The sequence below is a fragment of the Tenrec ecaudatus genome, chromosome 13 (genome assembly GCF_050624435.1).
Source record: "Tenrec ecaudatus isolate mTenEca1 chromosome 13, mTenEca1.hap1, whole genome shotgun sequence".
Taxonomy (NCBI): Eukaryota; Metazoa; Chordata; class Mammalia; order Afrosoricida; family Tenrecidae; genus Tenrec; species Tenrec ecaudatus.
The window spans coordinates 81,487,384-81,511,393 of NC_134542.1; the positions used below are offsets into that span (position 1 = coordinate 81,487,384).

At 42.9% G+C, this 24,010-nt stretch overlaps 1 protein-coding gene across 1 annotated transcript in view; it reads left to right on the forward strand.

Moving 5' to 3' along the window:
• CCDC148 (coiled-coil domain containing 148) overlaps positions 1-24,010 on the forward strand; it is a 337,076-nt gene that overhangs the window by 141,936 nt on the left and 171,130 nt on the right. Inside the window, exons 10-11 of the mRNA XM_075529709.1 lie at positions 9,646-9,784; positions 12,241-12,447. Of these exons, the coding sequence (XP_075385824.1) occupies positions 9,646-9,784; positions 12,241-12,447 (346 nt within the window). The remainder of the gene's footprint in view (positions 1-9,645; positions 9,785-12,240; positions 12,448-24,010) is intronic.

Below are 24,010 nucleotides of genomic sequence, written 5' to 3' on the forward strand. Positions count from 1 at the left end.
AATCAAATTACTGTTTAGTAAATCAGATTGGAGAAAATAGAAACATAGCAACTGGGAGTTTTGTGTCTGGACAATTGACATATGTTGTTTTTTTAACCTGATATTACAATAGACTTTATTATTAAAGTAATAAAATATGTGTAGCTATAAGGAAAGATAAGATAAAACTTCTATTTCTATGGAGAAGATAGTCTTTGATTCAGGAAGAATTATAAATCTTACTTTATATATTAAATCAATTGTTCTTAACAGTGATTTTTTCCCTGTGTTGTTATACCTTGAAGTCTAACTGCAGGTAAAACATAGCCCTTTGAGAAAGCCATACCACTACAACCGACACTTTAGGGAGCTAATGGTATAGGAATTATAATAGTCACATTCATAGGCACGTACTTATTTGCCATATAAGTGCCTATAAAGAATATAGAGTTGAGAATTGTTAATATATATCTTTTTAAAAACAAACCTTAGGAAAAGAATAATCCCTCCTTTAACGCATTTTAATAACTTTTTAATGGTTACTGGTAGTTGGTTTGAGATAATATTATTGTGTTGTTATATGGCACTGGCACCCTCGATGATGCAATGGTTAAAGTACTTACCTGCTGATCATCAAAGGTTTAAACTGATAAGCCACCCCATGGGAGAAGGATGTGGTAATCTGCTTCTACAAAGATTAACAGAAGTGGTTTGGTTCTGTGTTAGAAAACCCTCATAATGGCTAGTTACAGTATTCTTCATACAATCTGAGAGATGTAGGCCTGTCTTCTTATTCTTTCTTTGGTGCCTAGAAATTTGAAACACAATATGTACACAAGACAAAGATTTTCAATTCTATTATATATAAAAGTGTTTTTGTATCTGATAATGACCATTCACAATGAGAACCACAATGATGGATAGAGGCAGATTGTGTCTCCATGCAAAGCTTTTTTTAACCCTAAATTTGAAAAAATATTGTATCTGTAAGTAATCATAACTTTACTAATAGTACACATTTGAGTTTGAGTGTTTTTTTTTCCATGTGTGTCTGTGTCTTTAAAATGGTCCTTGGTTGGAACATCTGCCTGTCCCAATCAATTGAGGAGTGTTACCTTAGATGCTGGTCCCTGGCCACATTGCATTACTTTCAGCATTACACCTCCTCTTAGTACTTTCCTTCCGAATCACTATTAGGAAGCTACTATTAGGAGCATCTTTCTTCTCTTCAGTTAATTATCAGAATAACTTTGGCTGTAAAGAATCCCAGCCAAGCTGCATTTAAGCAATAGATATTGCTTTATTCAATAAGGTGCCCAACGGTAAAGTAGTTCAAGTCCAGTATGCTCAGTTTTTTTGTTTTTGTTTTTTTCCCAAGCTCTTGCCTTGTAGGTCCAGTGGCTTCCTGCCAGGTGACTGCAGCAGTTTCATATAACAGCATCCAGGCAGACAGAGATCAGTTCTCTCATGTAACTCTTTCTAGGCATCAGGGTTCCGCCTCAGAGACTTCTCAGATTTCAGGGGCCAGAATTTGTTCTCTTGTCCATGCCTATACCTAACACTGGTGAGATGAATGGGGTGTTTATCAATAGCCTCTGATCAGTCAAGATTCAGTCCCAGGCCTGAAGATTGGATCCTCTTTCTCTGAAGGAGGGAGATGAGGAGAAATGGTAGATCACGATTCCAATGTGCAGGAAACAGGGAACAACAATGGTGTCATAACTCTCTCTTCCTTACACTTGTGATGAATAAGCATTCAAGTTGGTTGAGTCATTAGGGCTTCTTTTTAAGAGATTATTTTCTGAATTATAGTGTCAATTTAAGTCAGACTGGACTTCACAGAAGAGAGTTTTCAGCCCTAGTGATTATGTGCTAGCCTGCTAATTTCAAGGTCAGCAGTTCAAAGTCCCCAGCTGCTCTGCAGGAGAAAGATGAGGCTTACTACTCTCATGAAGATTTACAGTCCTGGAACTTCTCAGAGGCAGTTCTGGTCTGTCACACAGGGTCACTGTGAGTCAGCATTGACTCAATGACAGGTTTAAAAAAAATTGTGATGATTATATTATCTGAAAACTGCCACTGGGAATTAACTGCCCCTTAAAGCTAGTAGTGGACATGGACAACAAAAGGTGGTTTGCAAGATTTGCTGTCCTCTCACTTCTACATACTCTCGCTATACAAGGGGTAACCCTCCAGAATGATTTTTGTCATCAATTGACATTGTGCCTTTTTTGAAATAAGAAATCCACTCATACACTTGAGTTTTCCCCATAGCACTGTCCTTGTAAGCTGTGTTCAACATCACAACAGTTTCTGCAGCATTTTTCCTGAGCAGGAAACAAAATTTCACAGCCACACACTGTTCTTTTAAATTGGCCATCACCAAAAATGAGTTTCCGGTGAAACTGCTTTTACAAAATGATTCTGTGACCGAGAGAACCTTCCCAGGTGATGCCACTGGGTGGATTAACTCAGAGCTAGTTGCTTGATGCTCACCTAGCTGGAAAACTGCGTACTGTGAAAGCTCCCCTGGGTTGCCCCCCAGTTTTGGAAAGTACGCCCTTGTAGGAAACAGAAAATCCTTACAGAAACAGTTATTCTCCAGGTTGTCCCCCCATCCTATATGCCAAACCTAAGGTGCTGTTTGCAAGCACATGATCACTGACTATACACTTGGAGGTCAACTGCTTAAAGGTGATCTGCAAGACTGTCAGCCATCTAAGGCAATCAGGCCCTATTTTCTGTCCCACCATAATTGGGCCCACTCTCTTCTGATAAGGATAATGGATTGTTCCCCTGAAGGAGAGCCCAAAGGTCAAGCCAACTCAGGGACCACCAAGATTAGGCTGCCACCTTGCCTCGAGAGGCCATCTTTCTTGTTACATGCATGCCTTCCTGTCACACATATGCCTATTATTGTACAATCGCCTTCCTGATTTGCATGCGGGTACCTATAATTAGGGGGGCTGGCATGCCCCAAGAGTGTATAAAGCCTTATTTGGAAATATGGTCTATCTCTCTGCGTGGATCTGGCTCCTGAAGCCATTATGGTTCCGGGCAGAGGTGAGCACTTGCATGCTTCATCTTGTCTGATGCCTCTTTAATTTTACTCCTCAACTCGACAACTGCCCCTTGGACCCATTTGACTGTGGAGGCTGGTATGCTACACTTCCTTGTATATTCTTAGATTGCATTTTCTTTGTAAACCACTCTTTAAAAAATCTAAGTAAAAGCAGGATATTTTTTATAAAAATGAAGCTTCCTTGAGCCTTATCTTCTAATTAGACGTTCCTCCCTGATCCCTCCAATACAGAATCCTAGAGCCATCGTTTTCAGAGCCCTGCCACATTTTCACTGCCCTGTCCACCCCTTAGGGAAATGAGTCTTTGATGCTGATGCAAGTGCTGACTCTATTGTATGAATCACTTATTATTATTGTTATTATTGTTATTTAATTCTTCATTCTAATGAATTTTGACCATGCTCCCTAGAGCACACTTTATTCTGATTGTTAACTCCCAGCTATGAAGCCAAACCAAAGAAGCTCAGAGGTGAGAAGAGAGATAGAGGTAGCTCTCAGTGGGGAGAGAAGAGACTCTCTTAAGCACAATCTAGGGAGCAGATTCTGGTGACTGGCAATGGATGTGGGACCAAGGAGCTCCCTATAAACTAGGCTAAAAATCAAAGAGGGATTTGGACTTGAACATCAAATCTGGGTGGAAGGTAGCAATTTCAGAAACTAGGCTGATTAGAGTTGGGTTGAGTTCAGGAAGACAGTATTGAAAATGGTAATGGAATTGTGTTTTTCAGTAGACTCAGCTCAACCAGACAAGAGGATTGGGTCAGAGTTCTCTTTTATCCACATGAATTCAGTAGTTACAGTAATCCTGCTTCCTATTGGGGGGTGTGATGTACCCTGTTGACACTGTCACATTTCAAGAGGTAAAATTTCTTCAGGCCAGATTCACTGACTTCGAATCGATGCCGACTCCTGTAGACCTTAGATGTCATAGACCCTGTATGTCATAGTCTAGCCCCTACAACACAGGGTAGAACTGGCCCTCTGGGTTTCCTAGACTTTGATTCTTTTAAAAATTATTATGAATCATTTTATTGGGGGCTCTTACAGATTTTATAACAATCCATAAATCAATTGTATCAAGCACACTTGTACATATGTTGCCATCATCATTTTCATTCTATTTGAGCTCTTGGTATCAGCTCCGCTTTTTTCTCCTCCCTCCTCCACCCTCCCAGCTTTGTGAATCCTTGATCAATTATATAATATTGTTATTTTCCTATCTTACATTGTCTGCTGTCTCCCTTCGCCCCCATTTCTGTTACTTGTCCCCTGAAGAGTGTGTGTTTTTGTTACACATCCATCATTGTGATCAGTCCCCCGTCCTCCCCGCTTGCCTCCACCTGCACCCCTTCTGGTGGCACTACTCCCGGTACTGTTCCTGGGGTGCTTATAGGGATAAAAAAGCCCCGTCTTGCTTCCACAGAGCATCTAATGGTCTTAAACTGCGGACCTTTTGGATTGCCGCCCAACATGTAATCACTGACACCAAGGCTCCTTGAGGCTAGATTAGCGATTGCCAGTCTTGAGGCCGTTGTCTGAGAGCTGTGCAAACTAACTTCAAGATGATCGTTTTGCCTGGAAAGCTCCTGATAGGAATTGAATTGGGCCCTCCTACCAAAGTATGCACTGTCAACCTTAACCTCTTTGCTTCTGGTTCTCATCCATTTGTGAATAGTTTGTCTTGGTTATGCTAACCAAGTAGGGTTAGTCAAGTGCAGTTTAAGGAGCCATCACGGGATGCACATCGGAATACTAGCCACCTTAGACGAGACTGTCTGCTCCTCTAGAGATATACAGGCTGGAAACCCAAAAGGGCATTTTGACTGTGTCGCTGAGTGTCAGCATTGACTGGATGCCGGTGGGTGTGTCTGTACCATAAATTAATCTCCGTGGGTTGCAACCGATTGGACGGCACCTAACAACAACAAACACAATAAATTTGCTTGTTCATGCCACCCACTTGTGGTCTTTCGATCACAGTGGCACTTGATAGCCTTCACACTGATAAAATATACCACAGCTTTCAGCCAGTTGACAGACACAATGTTTAGTTTCATAAGCGTGTTTTCACTCTGAAAGGACCTGTCACCCTGCCATTGTTGGCTCTCCACTCACTAACTGCATTTTATGTTACCCAACCAGGTAGGACTTCAAAGAAAATGGGGAGCTAAGTTAATTATAAGTCAGTTTAAGATCTTTAGAAGAATCCAAATAGGTGCAATTAGGGAGACAATTGGCCTTGGTCAGGTAGTATTCTCATAGGCCTGTCATCTCCATTTTCTGAATGGGCTGTTTTGTCCTGGGAAATCATAATTGAATGCCATACGTGGACTTTGGCTTGGGGCTAGGGTGGGTGGTGGTGGTGGTGGTCCCTGGGCCCGAGGGATAAACAGCACTCGCTTCTGCAGAATGAAATTCCGCAAAGTGTTGGAAGGATTACGTGCCACAAACTGGTAAGCTGGAACACCTTGGTGTGGTGTGATGGAGATAAAAGTTATGAGGCATTTTAGATGGGAAAGTTGCATTTACAAAAATAAGTTACAAGGAAGAAAGAAATTGCAGAGATCTGTCAAAGGATAGGATAATTTTAAAGTTTTCTTTAATTAAAAAATAATCCATAGTCTCTTTTTAAAAATTCAGACAGCAGGTGAGAAGTACGAATATTTAGAAACATCTGCGATTTAGCTAGTCCTGAAAAGCTGGCAGTGTGTGTCCACCAACAGGCACCGCCGGAGAAAGACCTGACAGTCCACCGCTGAAAAAACAGCCTGTGAGCACAGTTCTCCTCTGCTACAAAAGGGCTCCTCTGAAGGGAATCCACACCCGCAGCCCTGGAGGCTTCCTTTTCTCCTGCCCCACCCCAACTCGAGACCCTTTCATCGTGTTCTTTACTGTGGTCACATCTGTGGTTGACTCGATAGGTCAGGTACAGACCAAGAGTTCTGGGAAAGCACCATCAGGCCACCGGCCACTGGTCTGGTTTGGTTTGATTCCTATTGGTCACTGACAATCCAGTGAAATTAAAAAAAGAACTCTAGAAAGTAAAAACTACCCGTATTTTCAGTAATGTTATATAGATTTTCCTCTGAACAATGAAGAGATGATGAAGGTTGATCAGTAAAGCCAAACGCTTTGCAAAGTCAGAAATATAGACGCAAAGGGCTTCGATTCGATTTTAGTGGTTTAAGGCTGAGCTTTTAGGAAATGGCCACTTTGTCATTGCAGCTATTTCTCTTGGATGTTCACTGTTCTAATGGAGATGTATCATTGTACCTGTGGTCCTGCCAGTGTGAATGTTTGTCTCAAGATTCAAGCCTGCAGTTTTGTAAATGGGAATAAATACTCTGAAAATAAGAATAATAATGTGGGTATTATGCATCGTTTTTAGCATGCTTTCAGTGTTTTCTACTCGTACTAGAAAATGACATATAATTTATGTAATTGTGGTCATTGAAAAAGCTTCTTGAACGTGTGGCCTCTGAAATCAACAAGAAAGGCAAAAATGGGGTGACCACTGTGAGTGGTATACTTCATTTGAAAGATCTCATTTTAATGTTAAATTTTCATTTTATATGTTTAAATCATTTTAATTTTGTCACTAAAATGGCATCTAATTAATACATTCACACGGTGTACAAAAGTATACCGAGTGCCCCAAATTCTCCTGCTGGGGTGCTTTTTTATAGCAGGGTAAACTGCTAACTGTGTGCTTTCATGTGAAAAGCATTTTTTTGTGTGTGGTAAATGTTTGCTATTTTCACTTTATCTTCAAGGACAGTCACAATCTTGCACTATCATTCAGCATAAGACATCATCAAAGCAATTAACTTAGAAGTAATTTTCATGTACCCAAGTCTTTTTGAAAATCCTGGGTGAGACTGCTTGTAGTTTGTCTTAGGCCGGGCTCTATAGAAACCAAGCAGAGACAGGGAATGGTGGCACCGATGGTTTATCAGGAGGTGCTCTTCAGAAGAAGGGGCCCGTGGGCAGTGGGATAATGCTGGACCAGAGGGCTCAGCATGGGTGAGGTCTCAGTGGAGCCTGGGAGAGTCCATAGGGATGCGCTCAAGCACAAATGTGCCATCTTGAGGCATTCTATTGCCACGTCTTCCCTAGTATTGGTTGTAATTAGCTTTTGAAAGGAGCCTCGCGAATGGAGCAGTTTCCACGTGACTCAGGACAGTTTTCCAGGAAAAAGAGAATCTGAGTTACTAGCTTCTTGGTGATGGAAACTTTAGCTAGTAAAGACCATCTTGAAGGGTACCAACTACATCCATTTCCTGGGTGAATGGCTTAATGTAAAAGGATGGAAATCCTGTTGGACCTTGACTCTGTCCAACCCCCCCTCACTAACAAGAGCAATTTAGAAGCATCCAGGAGAACACGGACTTCTGGTCTCCCTTTGTTGCTTGCTGTCTAATAATAGAGCATTTCTGTGGCTAACCACGTTATCGAAGCACCGCCATGCTGCTGTGAATGGAACCAACACTCCTTGCAGGAGGACTTGTAGATCGAAGGGCAACTTGAGTGCCAAGTACACTCAGGCAAGCCTTCATCTCTGCTTACTTCCCCTACTTGAAATGCTTTGTTCACAGAATCATCAGACTGCCTATAAATTCATAATTGATTCACAGAGGACCAAAGTCCTTGGTGTATTCAATGGATAAACTCATCTGAAAATTCTTCTTTCTCCGCACCTGCTAATGAGGTCCACTCGAGAACTAGATTCTTCTACCTAGCAGACCACCCCCAGCCCTCCCGTCCTTCCCCTGATGGAGCTGGTGGCGAGGATTCTCTCTTTCTCCTTGGAACAGACTTGTTCTTCCTAGCTACTCAGCAGAATAATGCTGTATTTTACAGAAACTAGGTAACCTTGGAAAAAAGGCAGTAGAATTCCCATTAGTATCACTGATGTAAAAGGTGTTTTATTCTGTTTCCAATCGTCAAATATTTTTCAGGGGCATAGCAGACGTTATTTATTTTTTTTTAAAGCCTTTGAATTTCACAATTAGCTTTAAAGTCAAAGACCACCGACAGAGTAGAAATAAACAATAGGACATTTCCATCTTGGATCAAAGAAATATTCATTGCTAATAATATTCCCTTTGATTGCATCTGTATTTGATTATTCTAATTTATAAAACAAGAATCTTATTATGCAAATAAACTCGGGATACAAACAGAGCGGATTAACTCCGTTTTGAGTTCAAGCTTGTGTTGCAACCTTTTCATTCTCCTCAGGGCTTTGCAAGTGCTTTTTCTCTTCATAGAGAACACAGACCAGGCCGGTGGCTCGTGTGCCACAGTGAAAGGGTCTTTTCAGTGGTGGGAATGCTGTAGAGAAGGTGACTTGAAGGGATTCTATTTCCAAGTAATTTCTTTAGTGATCTGAAATGTGACATCATTTGTTATCTTTTCTCTACCAGTAACTAGTCTTACCCCTGCAAAGCACAGAATGGGGAGGGCAATGTAAAAGATAATTGTTGACTTGCCTTTAACGGTAAACCTTAAATTAACAACTCTCTCAGGCTTTCTTTTCCTTTAGGTAGTTGATCATTTAACTCTGTTTATGTTTATAGTTTCCTGAACGTGGACATTTGGTTGAATAATTAAAATTCCAATTTTAGTCTATAAGCTTAACAATCTAGTTTCCAATTTCTGTTTAGTTCATCCATTGCTCATGATTTTAAGCATACCTTACAGGTGAGGCCAAATAAAGGCTTGAAAGAACCCATTGTATCACTACTAGTGGGACGGTGAATATGTACGACCATTGTGGAAAGCAATATGGTGCTACCTTAAACAACTGGGCATAGCGATTCCATAAGATCCAGCAATGATTCTGCTGGGCATGAAGATGTAAGAGCCTTCACACATACAGACATAGCCCATGCTCATCTAAACCCTGTTCACGACAATGAGAAGTTGGAGATGGTCCAAACCAGTAGAAGACTAGATAAAGAAATGTTGGTACATCCACACAAGGGAATACGATGCATCACTACAAACCAATGATGAAACCACTCATCACGTCATGATGTGGATGGGCCTGAAGAACATTATGCTGAGTGAACTTAGTTAATCACAAAAAGACAGATATTGGATGAGACCACTATTATAAGGCATAACCCAAAACAAACAACAACAACAAAAACCCAGATAAAAACTTGCATACCAAAGGGAGTAGGCTTTGGAAATTCACAAAGGGAGAAGGGCAAGAGTGGGAAGATGAAGCAATGGACTGGAAGGTTGTCAGGTATTGACTTTGGTGAGAGGAAGGAGATCCCGGGTAGAGAAGTGAAGGCTGCATGGGAGAGAGAACATCGGTGAGGGTTGATGACGGGTCTGAGCAGCTCAGTGCAGAGCTGATGGTCTGAAATGTCACCCCTCCACACAGAGTACAACAAAAAATTCATTTTAAAGAACCTATGATATGAGCATTTATCATCTTTTCTACACCAGCCATCAGAGTTGTGTAACAAAGTTGTTATTGCTTGCTAGCAGTTTAAATTGCTCAAGCAATTTAAATCCTTCAGGCTACCGAATGGCTTAATAATACATTATAACACGATTGTTCCTTCCAGAGGCTTTCAATTAAGTGAAGATGATCACTGGATTTACCAGGTTGTTCTGGATCAGTATCCTGGAGCTCTCTTTGCCAGAAGGACTCTGTATCTGGATATGTTACAAAGATATTTTCCTCATAAATCCAGGCATGATCTGGTGAGTGCTCTACCTCGAAGTTTGGCAAGTTAAATTGCTTTAGCAATTTCTAATCAGATAACAAAACATATGTTTTAAAACGGTGCTCTCAAAGTTAGATTTTCTTAGAGTTATAACAATACAAAAGTTATAGGCTACAAGTCTGTGCAAGTCATTTCTCAAACGTCAACAAACACTTCATGTTGAAGTGTGTGTGTGTGGTGGGGAAAGGGGGTGCTGGGCAGATTTTGGCAACTATTACTCATTCTGTGCCTACTAGGCAAAGATGTCTTTACCACAGTTCTGTCTGCTGCTCTCTCATATACGACCCTCAGATACCTATACTCGTTTGCCCACTTTATAGCAGACACCTGTTATATAATAAACACGTGACAAATATAATAAAATTGTCACTCTGGATTAATTTATCAAATATGAATTTTTCAAATATCAAATAAGAGCTTAAAATTCCCTGTTGAGTTTACTGAAAAACAAAAACAGTTATACCAGCTGTCATTTCTAACAGTGTATTTTTCTTTTCTTTTTTATTAAATACTTTTACTGGGGTTTCTTACATCTCCTCTCACATCCATTGTGTCAAGCACATTTGTACATAAGTTGCCATCATCATTTTCAAAGCATTTTCTTTTTACTTGAGCCCTTGGTGTCAGCTACTCATTTCTTCCCCTATATTTTTCTAACTCTACTGTTAACATAACAATTTTCACATTTACGTTGTATTGATTACTCAGCGTTCCATATGCCTTCTTTCTAAATGCTTGCCAGCTATTTGGCATAATTTTGGATTTAGATTCAAAGTTAAAGAGTTTACAGAACAGATTTTAGTAGCCGATATTTGTTTTAAATGAAGCCCAAATCCATGTGGGTGTGAATATAATAAATCAGAAGAGGGGAAAGATGAGGCTGTCTGCTCACGTGAAGAGTTACAGTCATGGAAACACACAGGGACAGGTCTACCCTGTCCTAAAGAGTCTCTATGAGTCGGAATCAACATCATGGCAGCGATGTTTTGTTTTTGTGTTGCTGAGGGGAACAAGTTTATGGAAAATTACATTTTCTTTTAATTCAATTTTCCCATGAACTTGTGAAAGCCGTGGCTTAGACTGGGCTCTCCAGAGACATGAATACATAAGGCAATGTATGTGGCTTACACAGTTGTTGAAGTGGGCAAGTTGCACGCCACACCGTTTCCAAGAGCGTGTGTCAGATGTGAGGCTGGAGGTTAGGCTGGAGGGCTGATGAGCTGAAGACCAGCTGGAAGATGACAGGTTGGCGACCGCAGGAACAAATGAGTCCAAGGTTGGCTCGTCAGATTTCAAGGCCACTGACGACTCACAAGCTATCGCGGACAATATGGCAGGCTGTTGGCTCATGCCCAAAGAATAGGTGTCAATAAGTCAGATGTAGGATTGAATTCAGACCCAGCAAAGAGCAAGCAATTTATACTGGAACTAGGTTCCACCGCCTCTGAAGAGACTTCCTTTTCATTAATCGCATGAGTGTTATGATTTGAATAAAAGTGTTGCATCCCACCCTAATCTCACAACAGATTGGCTGCTCATGTCAGAACCCTCTGAGGAGGGCGTGGCACTGTGTTAGGTCAGGTTCTGGAGGAATACCAACTGGTCACCGCCAAACCACTTGGCATACTGGCCCAGCCAAATTGACCCAAAATCCAACTGGCACAAGCCCCTCATAATAAAGTAGCGTAGGTAGGAAAGACCTTCCTGTCCTGTTTGCTAGCTTCTTGTTCCACAGCACATAGTGGATAAACGGTGCATCAGAGTCTGAAGCTGAGTCTGTATTGGCAAAATGAAGAGTTATTTAGATCAGCGACTTTCAACCTCAGGGGACACAGCTCTCTCTAAAGGTGGTGGTGCGTTTTGCAATCACCTTTGGAGATTTCTCAGCCTTCTCAGGCTGTGCCTGTTCCTCTTCTTCAGCCTACACTCTGATAAGTCTCCTGGCTGCAAAGGGAGCTATTGTTACCGATGTGAGAGTGGCAGGTCCCTCAGGATTCTGGGGTGGAAGGGCTAGTGGTCATTGCTATAATCCCCTCAAGGATTAACAGCCCAGCACTCAAAGTAAACGTTACAATACTGAAACCAATTTCAGGGTGAGCTGTCTTTCAAATTGCCTGTAGGGGAAATACTGCTTTCTGTTCCTAGACCCATTTTCTGTTGTGACGTGAACGTTGACAAAGAGGCCACCCAGGTGAGTCCACAGGGAGGACACCGAGGATTCACAAAGGTCAGAGAGCTGTCCCCTATCACCATTTAGTCACGGGCTCAGAACCCTGGAACTGGTACCGGGCTCCTGGTTCCCGTACTGAGTCTAAACATTTGTTTCTAGTTTCTCCAAATCATTAGGATTTATTCTGTTCAGTTTAGAATAACCATTTCAAAATGACAGGCACACTTTATAACGACAAATGTTTACTATGTTATTTTTTTCAGGTAGTACATGAAAAACAGTGTGAGCACTATCGCTTTGTTAGCGAGCAGAGAAATATTTTGCTATCAAATTGGAATAAGAGCAGGAGGGGTTTTATACAGAAGGCGGTTATGGCCCTTGCCGAGGCCTGCGTCACTCATGAAGTGGAGCACTCTGTGGCTGAAGACAGGAGAAAGCAGCAGGAGCTGTGCGCTGAGCTGAAAGCCAAGGTAAGGGCCTCCCTCTAGGTGTTGCAGTATTTCCCCCCCGTGTTCATCCCCTTTCTTCCACACATCCCACTTTAAGTTCAGTTTCTCTAAAACACACCGAATAAAAGAAAATGCTACTTTGTGTCTTATGAAATTGCAATTAATTTAGGTCATAAATAGTCAACCATGAATAATTGCCCATGGTTTGATCCAAAGCAACTAAAATGGAATGCTGACATAGAAGATTTGGTGGAAATATTCAATGCCAATAATGGAGGCTGCACTCGGAAGTGAGGTGGCAGACCAAACCACAGGAGAGTTACTGGAAAATAAATGCCTGGTGCTGGTGCACAGACTCTTGCGTCTCACACGCAGATCCAAGATATGAAAATTATGAAATGGGGAGAGGCCTTGTGAAGACATGTGTTTGGGAATGAAAATTATGAAATGGGGAGAGGACATCTGTTTGGGAGGGCTCGGTGAGCTGTGTCCGACGTGAAGATTAATCCTGCAGCTGGGATGCCAGCCCCTGCTGCCTGAGCTGCCCCTGTGGTAGAATGGGCAGCGAGAGTTGGTGCTAGTTGTTGGAAAGCCCCTGTGTTTCTGGACCTGTCACAGCCGTGTGGCTCCTGGATGCCTGATGTCATGGCCCCCTTAGGAGTCTTAGCAAGGGGTCAGCATACATCCAGCAAAGTGCACAAATCTTGATTCATCTTTAGTGATATAGCAAAAGGCTGATGGTGCCACAAGAAACGTTTTCTTGACAGAAAAAAAAACACCCTGCACAATAGCAATGATCGGTAATAGCGTATCAAAACAAGGGTCTCTGTTCTGAGACATTCGAGGAAAAATGCCCATGCTGCATTTTTTCAAAACAAAAAGTTGTTTCTTTTAAAATTACGTGTATCGTGGTAGAAATATACATAATAAGCATACACTATCTCACAGTTTCTACATGCCCAATTAGATTACACTGATTACATGCTTACAGCTGCATGGCCGTCTCTCCAAATCAGCCCATGACGCAGCCAGACTGCTTTCTTGCCCCTGCCCTCCCACTTACCGTGACAAATGGTGATCTTTAGTTTCTATGTATTTGCTTATTTCCTACAAGCGAGGTCACGTAACAGCTGCCCTTTTGTGACTAACTTGACGTAACTAAATAACTTGTAACTAACTACCATCACCTAGCTTGATGCTTTCAGGTTTCAGCCTCCGGGATTCGTTTCCATTGGTTGTTGTGTAGTACTCCCTTGTAGCTCTGTGGTTCCGTGATGGACTGCTCAAGGCAAAGTCAGCAGTTCCAAACCACCAGCCACTCTGCGAAAGAAAGACTGGGCTTTCTACTCCCGCAAATAATTGCAGTCTTGGAAACGCACAGGGGCAGCTCCGCCCTGTGCTATCGGGTGGCTAGGAATTGGCAACAACTCGCTGGCAGTGGGACAGAGACGTGATTGTCTGCTCCCTTAGAGATTTACCCTCTGTGAAACCCACACGAGCAGTTCCACTCTGTCCTCTAGGGTTACTGTGAATGAGAATTAGCTCACCGGCAGTGGGTTTGTGCGTGCGTGCGTGCGTGCGTGCGTGCGTGCGTGCGTGCGTGCGTGCGTGCGTGCGTGCGTGCGTGCGTGCGTGCGTGCGTGCGTGCGTGCGTGCGTGCGTGCGTGCGTGCGTGCGTGCGTGCGTGCGTGCGTGCGTGCGTGCGTGCGTGCGTGCGTGCGTGCGTGTGTTCCTTTGTGGATGTCCATGCCTTCACTTGTATGGATTACCTGAGCTGGTGATTGTTGAGAGAGATGGCGGTTCTCCTGCCACCTTTTCTGAGGAACCCGCCTCCACAATGGTAGCTCTCGTTTCTCTTCCATCTTGCCTACACTTGTTTTTTCCCCCATTGAAAAACCAAGTACGGCCACCCTAATGGGCGCGCAGGTGTACCTCATTGCCGTTTGGTACCGTCTCTGTCTCAGGCAAGCTGCGATCACATTCCATTTCTCCTTGGAGACAGCAGCATTGCCTTCAGCTTCAGCCTCGTTTGTTGCCTGTGACCTGTGCTCTCTGATGTGGTCAGGAAAGTCATGATTTGGCAGGAGAGTTGGTTTTTTCTTCTGCGTCTAGTGGGAGTCATGTGCTTTCCAGTGCTCTGCATCTCAAATGGAAGCTCCAAGTTCCCGAATGAAACCCTCTATCAATCTTGTGTGTTCCTATTTGTGACATTTTTGGTTAGTGGTATGGGGTCATTTTCAAAGGATACATTTCGGGACTTAAAATGAACATGAGCTACCGCTTCTGCCGAGCTCTCATCTCATGACAGGCGAAACCTCTGAATGGTAGACAAAAATAACAGCCTTGATTATTCCCCCAACACGATGCTGTTCAGTGTATCCGTCATATTCCACCAGGCGGCCAGCCTCTATGTCCCACGCATTGTAATACTCACATTATTGATCTGAGTCTTCTGATGTATCATCCTCAATGACAAATCTAGGTTGTGATGTGTGGAGCCTGCAGGAGAGTGTGCCGCTGAGATGAGGCTTTGGGTGCTTTAGACAACCCAGTAGAGAGCTTCACTAGGAAGGCGTGGTCACGAGACAGGGACTCAACGTCTCAGATGAAACTTCCAGAGGGTATCTGCAGGCAGAGGGGGGATAACATAAAGTGGAAAGTGATAAAGTGGGTCCTCTTGTGCTTCGTGGCCTTGTTATCGTTAGAGTTCTTATTCCTGATCAAGGGCCGAGGACTAATACATATAACTGAAATGTAAACATGTCATCAAGGAAAAGGAGTCACAGCTGTCAATTCTATAAAGTGTAAAACAAGACAGCACATTACTCTCGAGGCTAGTCCACCTCGTGGCAAACCCGTGGGACTGAGCAGACTTGCCCTGAGGGGTGTGAAGGCTTTCATCTTTGCAGGAGCAGCCTGGCATTTCTGTGTCCCTGACAGCTGGTGGATGTGAACTGCTGACCTGGGGGTTAGCCGGCAACCACTGCATGCCAATGTTTCTTATCAATTTTCCAGCGACTTAAAATGGAAAATTGCACTCATAATTTTTTTTACATAGAAGGGAATTTGGAGATTTTTCCCTATCCTTCATTTTACCCGTCTGAGTACTGAAGTCCTGAAAGATGGAGTGACCTGCCTGAGGTCCATGCCAGCTCATTCAACTTGAAATTCAATATTCTCCCAGCCCTACGCAGCTTCGCTTAGAGTCCTGCGAAATAATAGAAGATATTTATTATTCTGTGAGCCCCAATGTGCTATAAAGCAGGCTCACGGAATGTTAAAAATATTACTTCACTGTGTCATAAATTTGACCTTTCCAAAACTAATATGCTAGCTATAATAAACATTAATTAAACATTTAACCATAATTTTGTCCTTAGCCTTAGAATTTAAAAGAGCTTTTGGGGTGATGATTTAGATAGTTCAAGTCTTTTAAGGGAAGTGTTATAGGAACTGAAATAATGTGCTCTCGTTCTGTTTGTTTCATTTTGGCTTTCTGTCAGTAATGGCTGCTGTTGCAGAAGGATCATTCAGGCAGGGCAGAGGGGCGAGAAGCAAGGTGGAAGGTAGAGTTCCCACTCTTCTGCTGTCATGGTCTCTGCTCTGTGGTCACCAGACTCCCAGCACCACCACCTTCATCTAGTTTAAACTCGCCTGTCCTTCTCTTATCTAAATCATCTGTCTATCTGTCATCTAAACCATTAAGCACAGCCCCACTGAGGCAGTTCTACCGGCTCTACAGGGTCACACTGAGTTGGGACCAACTCGATGGCAGGGAGTTTGGTTTATGGTGTTGCCTGGACAAGGGCTGCAGCTTGATGACCGCATTTGGAGGTGCTAAGGAGATCAATAGCTCACTGGAGGCAGGAGCAGGCTCACACCATTGGAGACATTGCAGCTGACAAGACGCATGGAGCTATGCTAGAGCCCCGAGCTGGAGGCACCACCAGGAGACCCTGCCAGCGCAGAGATGCTGACAATGCCACTGGATCCACAAGATTTCCAGCCCACTGGCCTGTGATCTTCCTGCATTCAGTGTCATTGCATGTGTTTCGTGAGTCTGAAGAGGACTTTATAGATTAGTATTGGACATATGGACTAATATCAGACTTATGGACTTGGTCTGGACTAGGCTGGGATGTTTCCTTAATGTATAATTACTCTTTATATAAAGCTCTTTCTTATACACATCTTTGAGAGCCTCTGTATTTCTTTCTCTAGTCACCCAGACTAACACATCCGCATTCCAGGACATCAGATATCTCCTACTTTATCAAGAAAATGAAGTCATTGAGGAGTGAGACTCCCTAATTCCCACCTCCTCCATCTCGTATCCTTTTATCTCCTGTTGGTTTCCTACTTCCTCCAGATGCAGGATGTGGTGCCTTTTAAGTCCTGACCTTCCTTGTATTTTGGACCCTGACCCATGTAGCCTCTTTTCTATTAATTATTCCCATTTCTCATTTTCATCTCTCTTAGATGAAATAGAGTGTTTTCCTTAACCTAGTGTGAAACCTGGTGATGTCTTTCCTACCCAGAAGAAACTGTCTCAAGACTCTGAATCACCCTCTATCTACTGGGGGTTGGGCAGTGATGAGGCAGGGGTGGTGGGGGTGTCCCTATCTCTACCCTTTCATTTGAAATCAAAACTTTTGAAAGAATAATTTGTATTACTACCCCAGGACTTCAAATTCCTCATTCTTTTTTTTTTTTTAACATTTTATTAGGGACTCATACAACTCTTATCACAATCCACACACACATTCTTTTTCTTTTTAAAATTATTTTATTGGGAGCTCATACAACTCTTATCACAATCTATACATACATCCATTGTGTCAAGCACATTTGAACATTTGTTGCCATCATCATTCTCAGAACATTTGCTTTTGTACTTGAGCTCTTGATATCAACTCCTCATTTCCCCTTCCATCTCTGCTCCCCTCCCTCATGAACCCCTGTTAATTTGTAAATTGCTATTATTTTTTCATGTCTTACACTGTCGAACATCTCTCTTTACCCACTTTTCTGTTGTCCGTCTCCTGGGGAGGGGGTTATATGTAGATCCTTTTGGTCCATTCCCCTTTCTACCCCACCTTCCCTCACCACTGGTCCTGAAGGGATCATCTGTCCTGGATTCCCTGTGTTTCTGTTAGGTAGCTTAGCCTAGGGAATTGGGAAGTCTATTTACGCATGCCCAGGAGAGTCAGCAAAGGACAAAAGCTGGATTTTCCCGCCGGTGGGCTCGAATGGGCGTTACACCTGGAGCAGCCCACCTGGGCCGGGTGATTGCAATTCAGCCAATGGGATCAACCTGGGGTCGTTCACCACACCTCCCCCGGGAACCCTTGAAAAGGCAGGGACCAGAAAGGAGAGGCTCTTGGTCTTGGCTTGCTTGTGCGGTCTGGTCGTCTTCGTGGGAAGGGAGAGATCCTTGCGTGACCTGGAGCAGTCTCTGCCAGGACGCATGGTCAAAGGAATCCTATGGGTGCTGCGTAAAACCTGATGCTTCTTTGAACTTTCATTAAATTCACTTGGATCACGAGCCCGGCTTCTGCGTGAAATCTTTCTCGCGGGGAGCCAAGGACCAAGGCTGAGATTTAGGCCGGAGAGAGAAACCTAACATTTCCAGTTCCTATCTATACCAGTGTACATCCTCTGGTCTAGTCGGATTTGTAAGGTAGAATTGGAATCATGCTAGTGTGGGTGCGGGGGGGTAGGAGGGGGAGGGGGAAGCATTACAAACTAGAGGAAAGTTGTATGTTTCATCATTGCTACACTGCACTGTGATTGGCTCATCTCCTCCCCGTGACCCTTCTGTAAGGGGATGTCCAGTTGCCTACAGATGGACTTTGGGTCTGCACTCCGCACTCCCCCTCGTTCACAATGATAGGATATTTTCTTCTTTGATGCCCGATACCTGATTCTCATCGAAACCTCAAATTGCCCATTCTAACAAAATCTTCTTCCCAACTCAACAAAGGATGCTCAAATTACCCAGTCCAGTGGCTGCCCTTCCATTCTCACCTGCTGGGCCACTCGGCTCCATGTCTCACTTTTGACAGTTCACTCATTGCTGTGCTTCACTCCTTCAGCTTCTGTAACATTATTTACTTTGAAGTATCTCATCATGGTTCTTCTTAGTCTGCTTGTTCATGAGACTTTCAAAAGCTCATGGAAAAATGCAATGAAAAGTTAATGGAAACATATTGCCTCACATGTTCCTCATTGTTTGCCCACTCCTAAAATCCTGGTATTATCCAGGTTTCTATCCGTACTCTCTGCAGTTCTTCTCTTTACTTTATCGACCCTCAACCACCTATCTGCATGTTTTTACCTACCCTTAGAGAATAATGACCCTCGAATCTCACCCACCTCACTCCATATCCCTGAACAGTTCCCTCTTGGACATCATCGATCCAGCTACGCGGTCGTCATATCCCTGTTAGGATCTACAGATGGCTCCAACTCACTGTCCCGGAGGGAGAGCTTTATTGTCTTCTGGTAAACTTGCATCTCTTGCTGGAACTCTACCTTAGTTTCCTCTTCTCCTTTCATAGCCATCTACCTTCTTAGGAAAATTCTCTTTCTCACTGTCTACCCTTCCTTTCTGGTACTTGGTCCTGGCCATGTTGCCTGACTTTCTACATTATCCTTGGATGGCTATGCTTCACATCCTGTCTTCGGAACCCTGTCTTCTAAATTGTAGGCAGAATGCACTCCTAAAATACAAGTTTGGGTTATGCCATCCCTTGATGATAGCCCTTTCAGGACCTTTTATTGCTTATAACAATGGCCAAACGGCTTAGAAGGGCTTTCCCAGTCTTCCGTGACTTGGACCCCGCTCTGTCTGCAGCTTCCACTTTACCCCCAGTGCCCTCTAGAAGTGCCAGTTTCCTTGTAATCTGCTCTCATCACTGTGTTTCCTGCTACTCTTACCTGTGCCTGGAATGCCTCTCCTACCTTCATTTACCTGGGACAATCTTACTCATCTTCAGATTCTTCACAAATATCAGCCACATGAAGACTTCCCTGAGTTTCCAGCTACATTCAATATGCTCTCCGTTGTCCCTCACCCTTTGTACATAACTCCGACTTGTCAGTGATTGTAGTGCACTGAAAAAAAAAACTATGCCCCCAACATAGCTGCATCATATTCATCTTAGCATGCTCCATCCCCAACTACAATGGAATTTTTTTCAAGTGCTGGGAATGTGGAAACTGCTCAGTAACTTTTATTAAAGTGAAGAGTATGAGTTTTACACTTTCCCCCTTCTTTGCCATATCCCTTGGTAGAGTACTATTTTCAGTCAGTTCCTTCCTCGTCATTTATGAGGAAACTTGCTGTATCAACCTACACATAGGCTTAGAAAGTCATTAACAAGTGAGGTGGAAGTCTTAATTGTCAACCCTGAAAGTGTGAATGTGCTGAGAAGTCAAATGTGGTTTTGAGAAGAAAGCTTGGCTACCTGGAACACGGAGGTACATTTCAGGTGAGAAGCAAGTTATCAGACACTCCTGTTTTGTCTGCACCTCATTTTGCTTTAGGTTGTTTCCAACTGAAGATATGGAGGAGTCAGGAAGCCACGGGTTTTAGAGAAAGCAGGTGAGGGTGGGGTAGGTGGTGTTCTTTTGAGTCGACATCATCTGAACACCCTGTCTGTATTGTCATAGTTCTTTCTGCACAGCACCGACTATGCCTGCAGGGACCTGCTCTCTATTTTTGGCTTCCTTTGCTTGAGGAGAAGAGACTTGTGACGTACATTTTGCACAGCAGAGGGTGAATAGCAATCTACACCAAACTAGTGAGTTTTGTGGGTCCAGGTTGGATAGCTGTGAGTCAGGATCGACTGAACAGCAACATACTTTGTTTCATTTTAGTTTCAGTCCCCAGCATGGCAGGCACCTGATAGCACGCTCGCCATGTAACCAACTAGACACAACTAGACAAAATACACTGTAAAGCTCTTCACAGATGTTGGATAAAAAATGCAGGCATGAGATGGTTGACGTACGGAAAGCTGGACTGCTTTAAAGTGAGCCCTATATCCTTTCTGAGGTGAGGCAGAGCGAGAGAACCCAGCCTGAGGAAGACAGTCTTTCTGACACAGAGATTAGAATTTGGGGTGGCAAAGAAAGCTAAAATTTGGGGAAACAAGACAAAAAACTCACTTCCATTGAGCTGATGCTGACTCACAGGCACCTTCTGGGACAAGGGAGCTCCGTCACTAGCAATCTTGGCAGAAGCAGCCTGCCACAGCTTCTCCTGCGGAGCAGCTGGTGGGTTCAGACCCTGCCAGTTTGATCGGCAGCTGAATGCTTTAACCACTGTTCCACCAGGGATCCTATTTGGGGGGATCAAACCAAACCCACTACCATCAAGTCTATGCCACCTCATAGTGGTCATCTGGGACAAAGTCTAACTGCTCCATGGAGTTTCAGAGATTGCAAAACTTTATGGGAGCAGTAAGGTTGGTCTTTCTCTTGAAGATGGCTGGTTTAAACCCTATATTAAGCAGCCCAATAACTTATCATTCAGTAATAGTAGATAATGATCCCATGCGTATATATGAAAATACCTCATGTGTCTTTTCCAAAACATAAGCTGTGAATACATGTGATAAGATACCAAAATGCCAATGTAGAACAACAAGTGCAAGGCTGGGAACTGCACAGGGATTTCAGGAGACATCATGCTCAGGAGGTGTGGAGTTCTAGCCCCAACAGGATGAAACAGCTTGGTGAGCACTCTGTGAATGCAGCTGAAACTCCAGAAAGGCTTTACTTTAGGGTTAAACAAACAAACTCACTGCCATCCAGTCAATACTGACTCATAATGACCCTTTGCTGGTTTCCAAGACTGAAACTATGGGAGTAGAAAGCCCAGTCTTTCTCCTGCAGAGCTATTGGTGGTTTTGAACTGCCAACCATGCAAATTGCAGCCCTACTCTTAACCACAACAACACCAGGCTTCCTTGTACATCAAAATGAGGGCTATATATTAGGATTATCTCAGACGAATTAAAATTGGAGCACATAGATAAAAGTAAAACTAAAAGCAGAACAGAGCGGAAAGCATAAGAGAGATGTGGAACACGCTTAAAGTTTATATATATATATTTAATTCCCCCCCAGAGGAGGGAAAATTAGAAGCAATATTTTTTAAATGTCCAACAACTTACCAAATCTAATGAAAGATGTCACCCTATGTTTTCAAGAAACTCAGAAAACCCAAATACAGAGAATTCAAGAGCACAAAGAAAACAATACCTAAGCACATAATAATCAAGAACTGAAATCAAAGATTGGGGATGGAAAGCTATGTGAGGAGACAGGCATAACATGGTCACTCATGTTGCGGGCATGGTTGAGAATGAAGGCCGTGTGTTATGCAGGCAGTGGTGATGGCTGCAATTACCTGGTCATGTCATGTGGCTTCACACAGCCTGGCTCTTGTGTAATGGGATTTTGGCTATGATTTCTGGAAATTCTTTCTAGATCTTCCTTCTCAAAATCTCAAGGATTTTTGTCAGCTTTCTAAAATCGTGTGGTTCCTGCTTTCCCACTCTGAGAAACTGAAGGAGGTTCTGTTGTACAAACAGAATGCCAGGACAGGTGGTGTCTCAATCCTTTGAGACCACTGTAACTGCCTTGCTTGTTGACTGCAGATTAGAGAAGAAAAGGAGCCAGAATCAGTCATGTATAATTTACCCCTTTGGTCCAAACTAAGAGAGCCCTGGTGATATAGTAGTTATGTGGTGGGTTACTCTCCCCATGGTTCACAGTTCGAAACCACCAGCACCTCCGAGGGAGAAAGACTGGGATTTCTACTTCAGCAAATGGTTACAGTCTTGGAAACCACAGGGGTCGCTATGAGTCAGCATTAACTCAATGGCAGTGAGAATCAAATTAAACAATTGGTCCAAACTGGAACGGATTCCCATAGGAACACAGGACCACCCCTCTTTCAGGACCTCCCCTCTTTCAGATCACACCAAGGCTCCCAAAGGTATGACAAAAGGTATCACAAGAAGCTTGCCCATCAGCTACATGACTTGAGTGACTGCCCTCAGGGCAAACGATGCGTTCACGATGACAATCTATCACTAGGCATGGATGTCATTTTGCTTCTATTTATATTGCTGTTATAATCTCAGTGCTTCTTCTTTGCTAAATAGCAGGTAGGTTGCCAAGGGCATTAGCAAAACCCACATCGTATACTTCCTTGACCAGAGAAGGAAAATGAAATGAAACAAAACAAAATACAATAAAGTGAAGCGAAGCAAACCCAAGCTACAGTTGCAGAAACGTGTCTAGTTTCCACTAGGAACCAGCAATGGCGGAGCAGTGTCTATCAAGCTAAGCTATTTGCTCGCGAGCATTTTGGTGTGAGCTACATATAATCACCATCTGTGCGACCAGTGTTATAAATGGGTCCCTTCATTACCCGCTTCCCTATAGTCTCTGCCGCTGAGGGCGCACACAGAGAAGTTCCCTGTGGTTGACATGGAGACGACGTCGGCAGACGCAAGAGAGCTCTGAGGAGACCAGTATCGATGCCACAGTGAATTTTGGTCACAGTGGCAGATGATATTTCCTTGATACAGTTATATTGTGCTTTCTGCAGCTCTTGGCAGGTAGCTAATTGAAATTCCATTGGGTTTGGGGACTTGATGAATCTACATATTAGTTCCAAATAAAATATTCGAAGTAGCACCACTCTTAAGATACCTTTTAAAGATGGGTTTTTAAAAAGCATATTTGTCTGCACTAGGGTCTATTTTAGAAAGTCTAAAAGAAGCTGGACTTTAGAAATAGTCTTTCTAATAAAAGCCTTCCAGTAAACAAGTTATAACATTTTACAAAATGTTTTGCAAATGAGGATACTTGGTCTGGCATAATTTGTATAATAAAACTTTAGACGGCCCTAGTCTCATGTCCCGAGTAATTTAAGAGGGATGTCATAACTTGAAGTTGGAAAGCCAATATGTTTAATAGATGTTACAAATAAATACATGACTATTAAAATGCCTTTTAAACATGTGTCTGGTATAAAAGAACAAATAATTCAGAAATAGTTCCCAATAAAGATATGATTTGGAATTTAGTCAAGGATATCCAGATGTAAAAAGTAAAGGAACCTTGAGGCACAGGGGGCTACAAATGGAGCTGCTAATCACCACGTCAGAAGTTCAAATCCACCAGTAACGCTTTGGGAGAAAATGGTGATGTCTACTCTTGTAAAGATTAAAAATCTCCCAAACCTGGAAGGCCCATTCTATGTCTGATGGGCCAGAATTGACTAGATGGCAGGGAGTTGGGTTTGGGGTTTGATATCTATTTTGCACCTTGTGCAAAAATCAATTCAAAATGGACCATAGACCTAAATATAAATCTGAAAACTTAAAAATATAGGAGAAATGAACATAGGAGAAAATCTCAGCGAGGTTGTGCTCAGCAATTATTTCTCGGTTACATCTCTAAAAGAAAAAAAACACGATGAATTTATCAAAAAATTTTTTAAATTCCCATTGAAAGACACTGTTATGGTAATAAAAATACAGGCCACCAACTGGAAGAGATT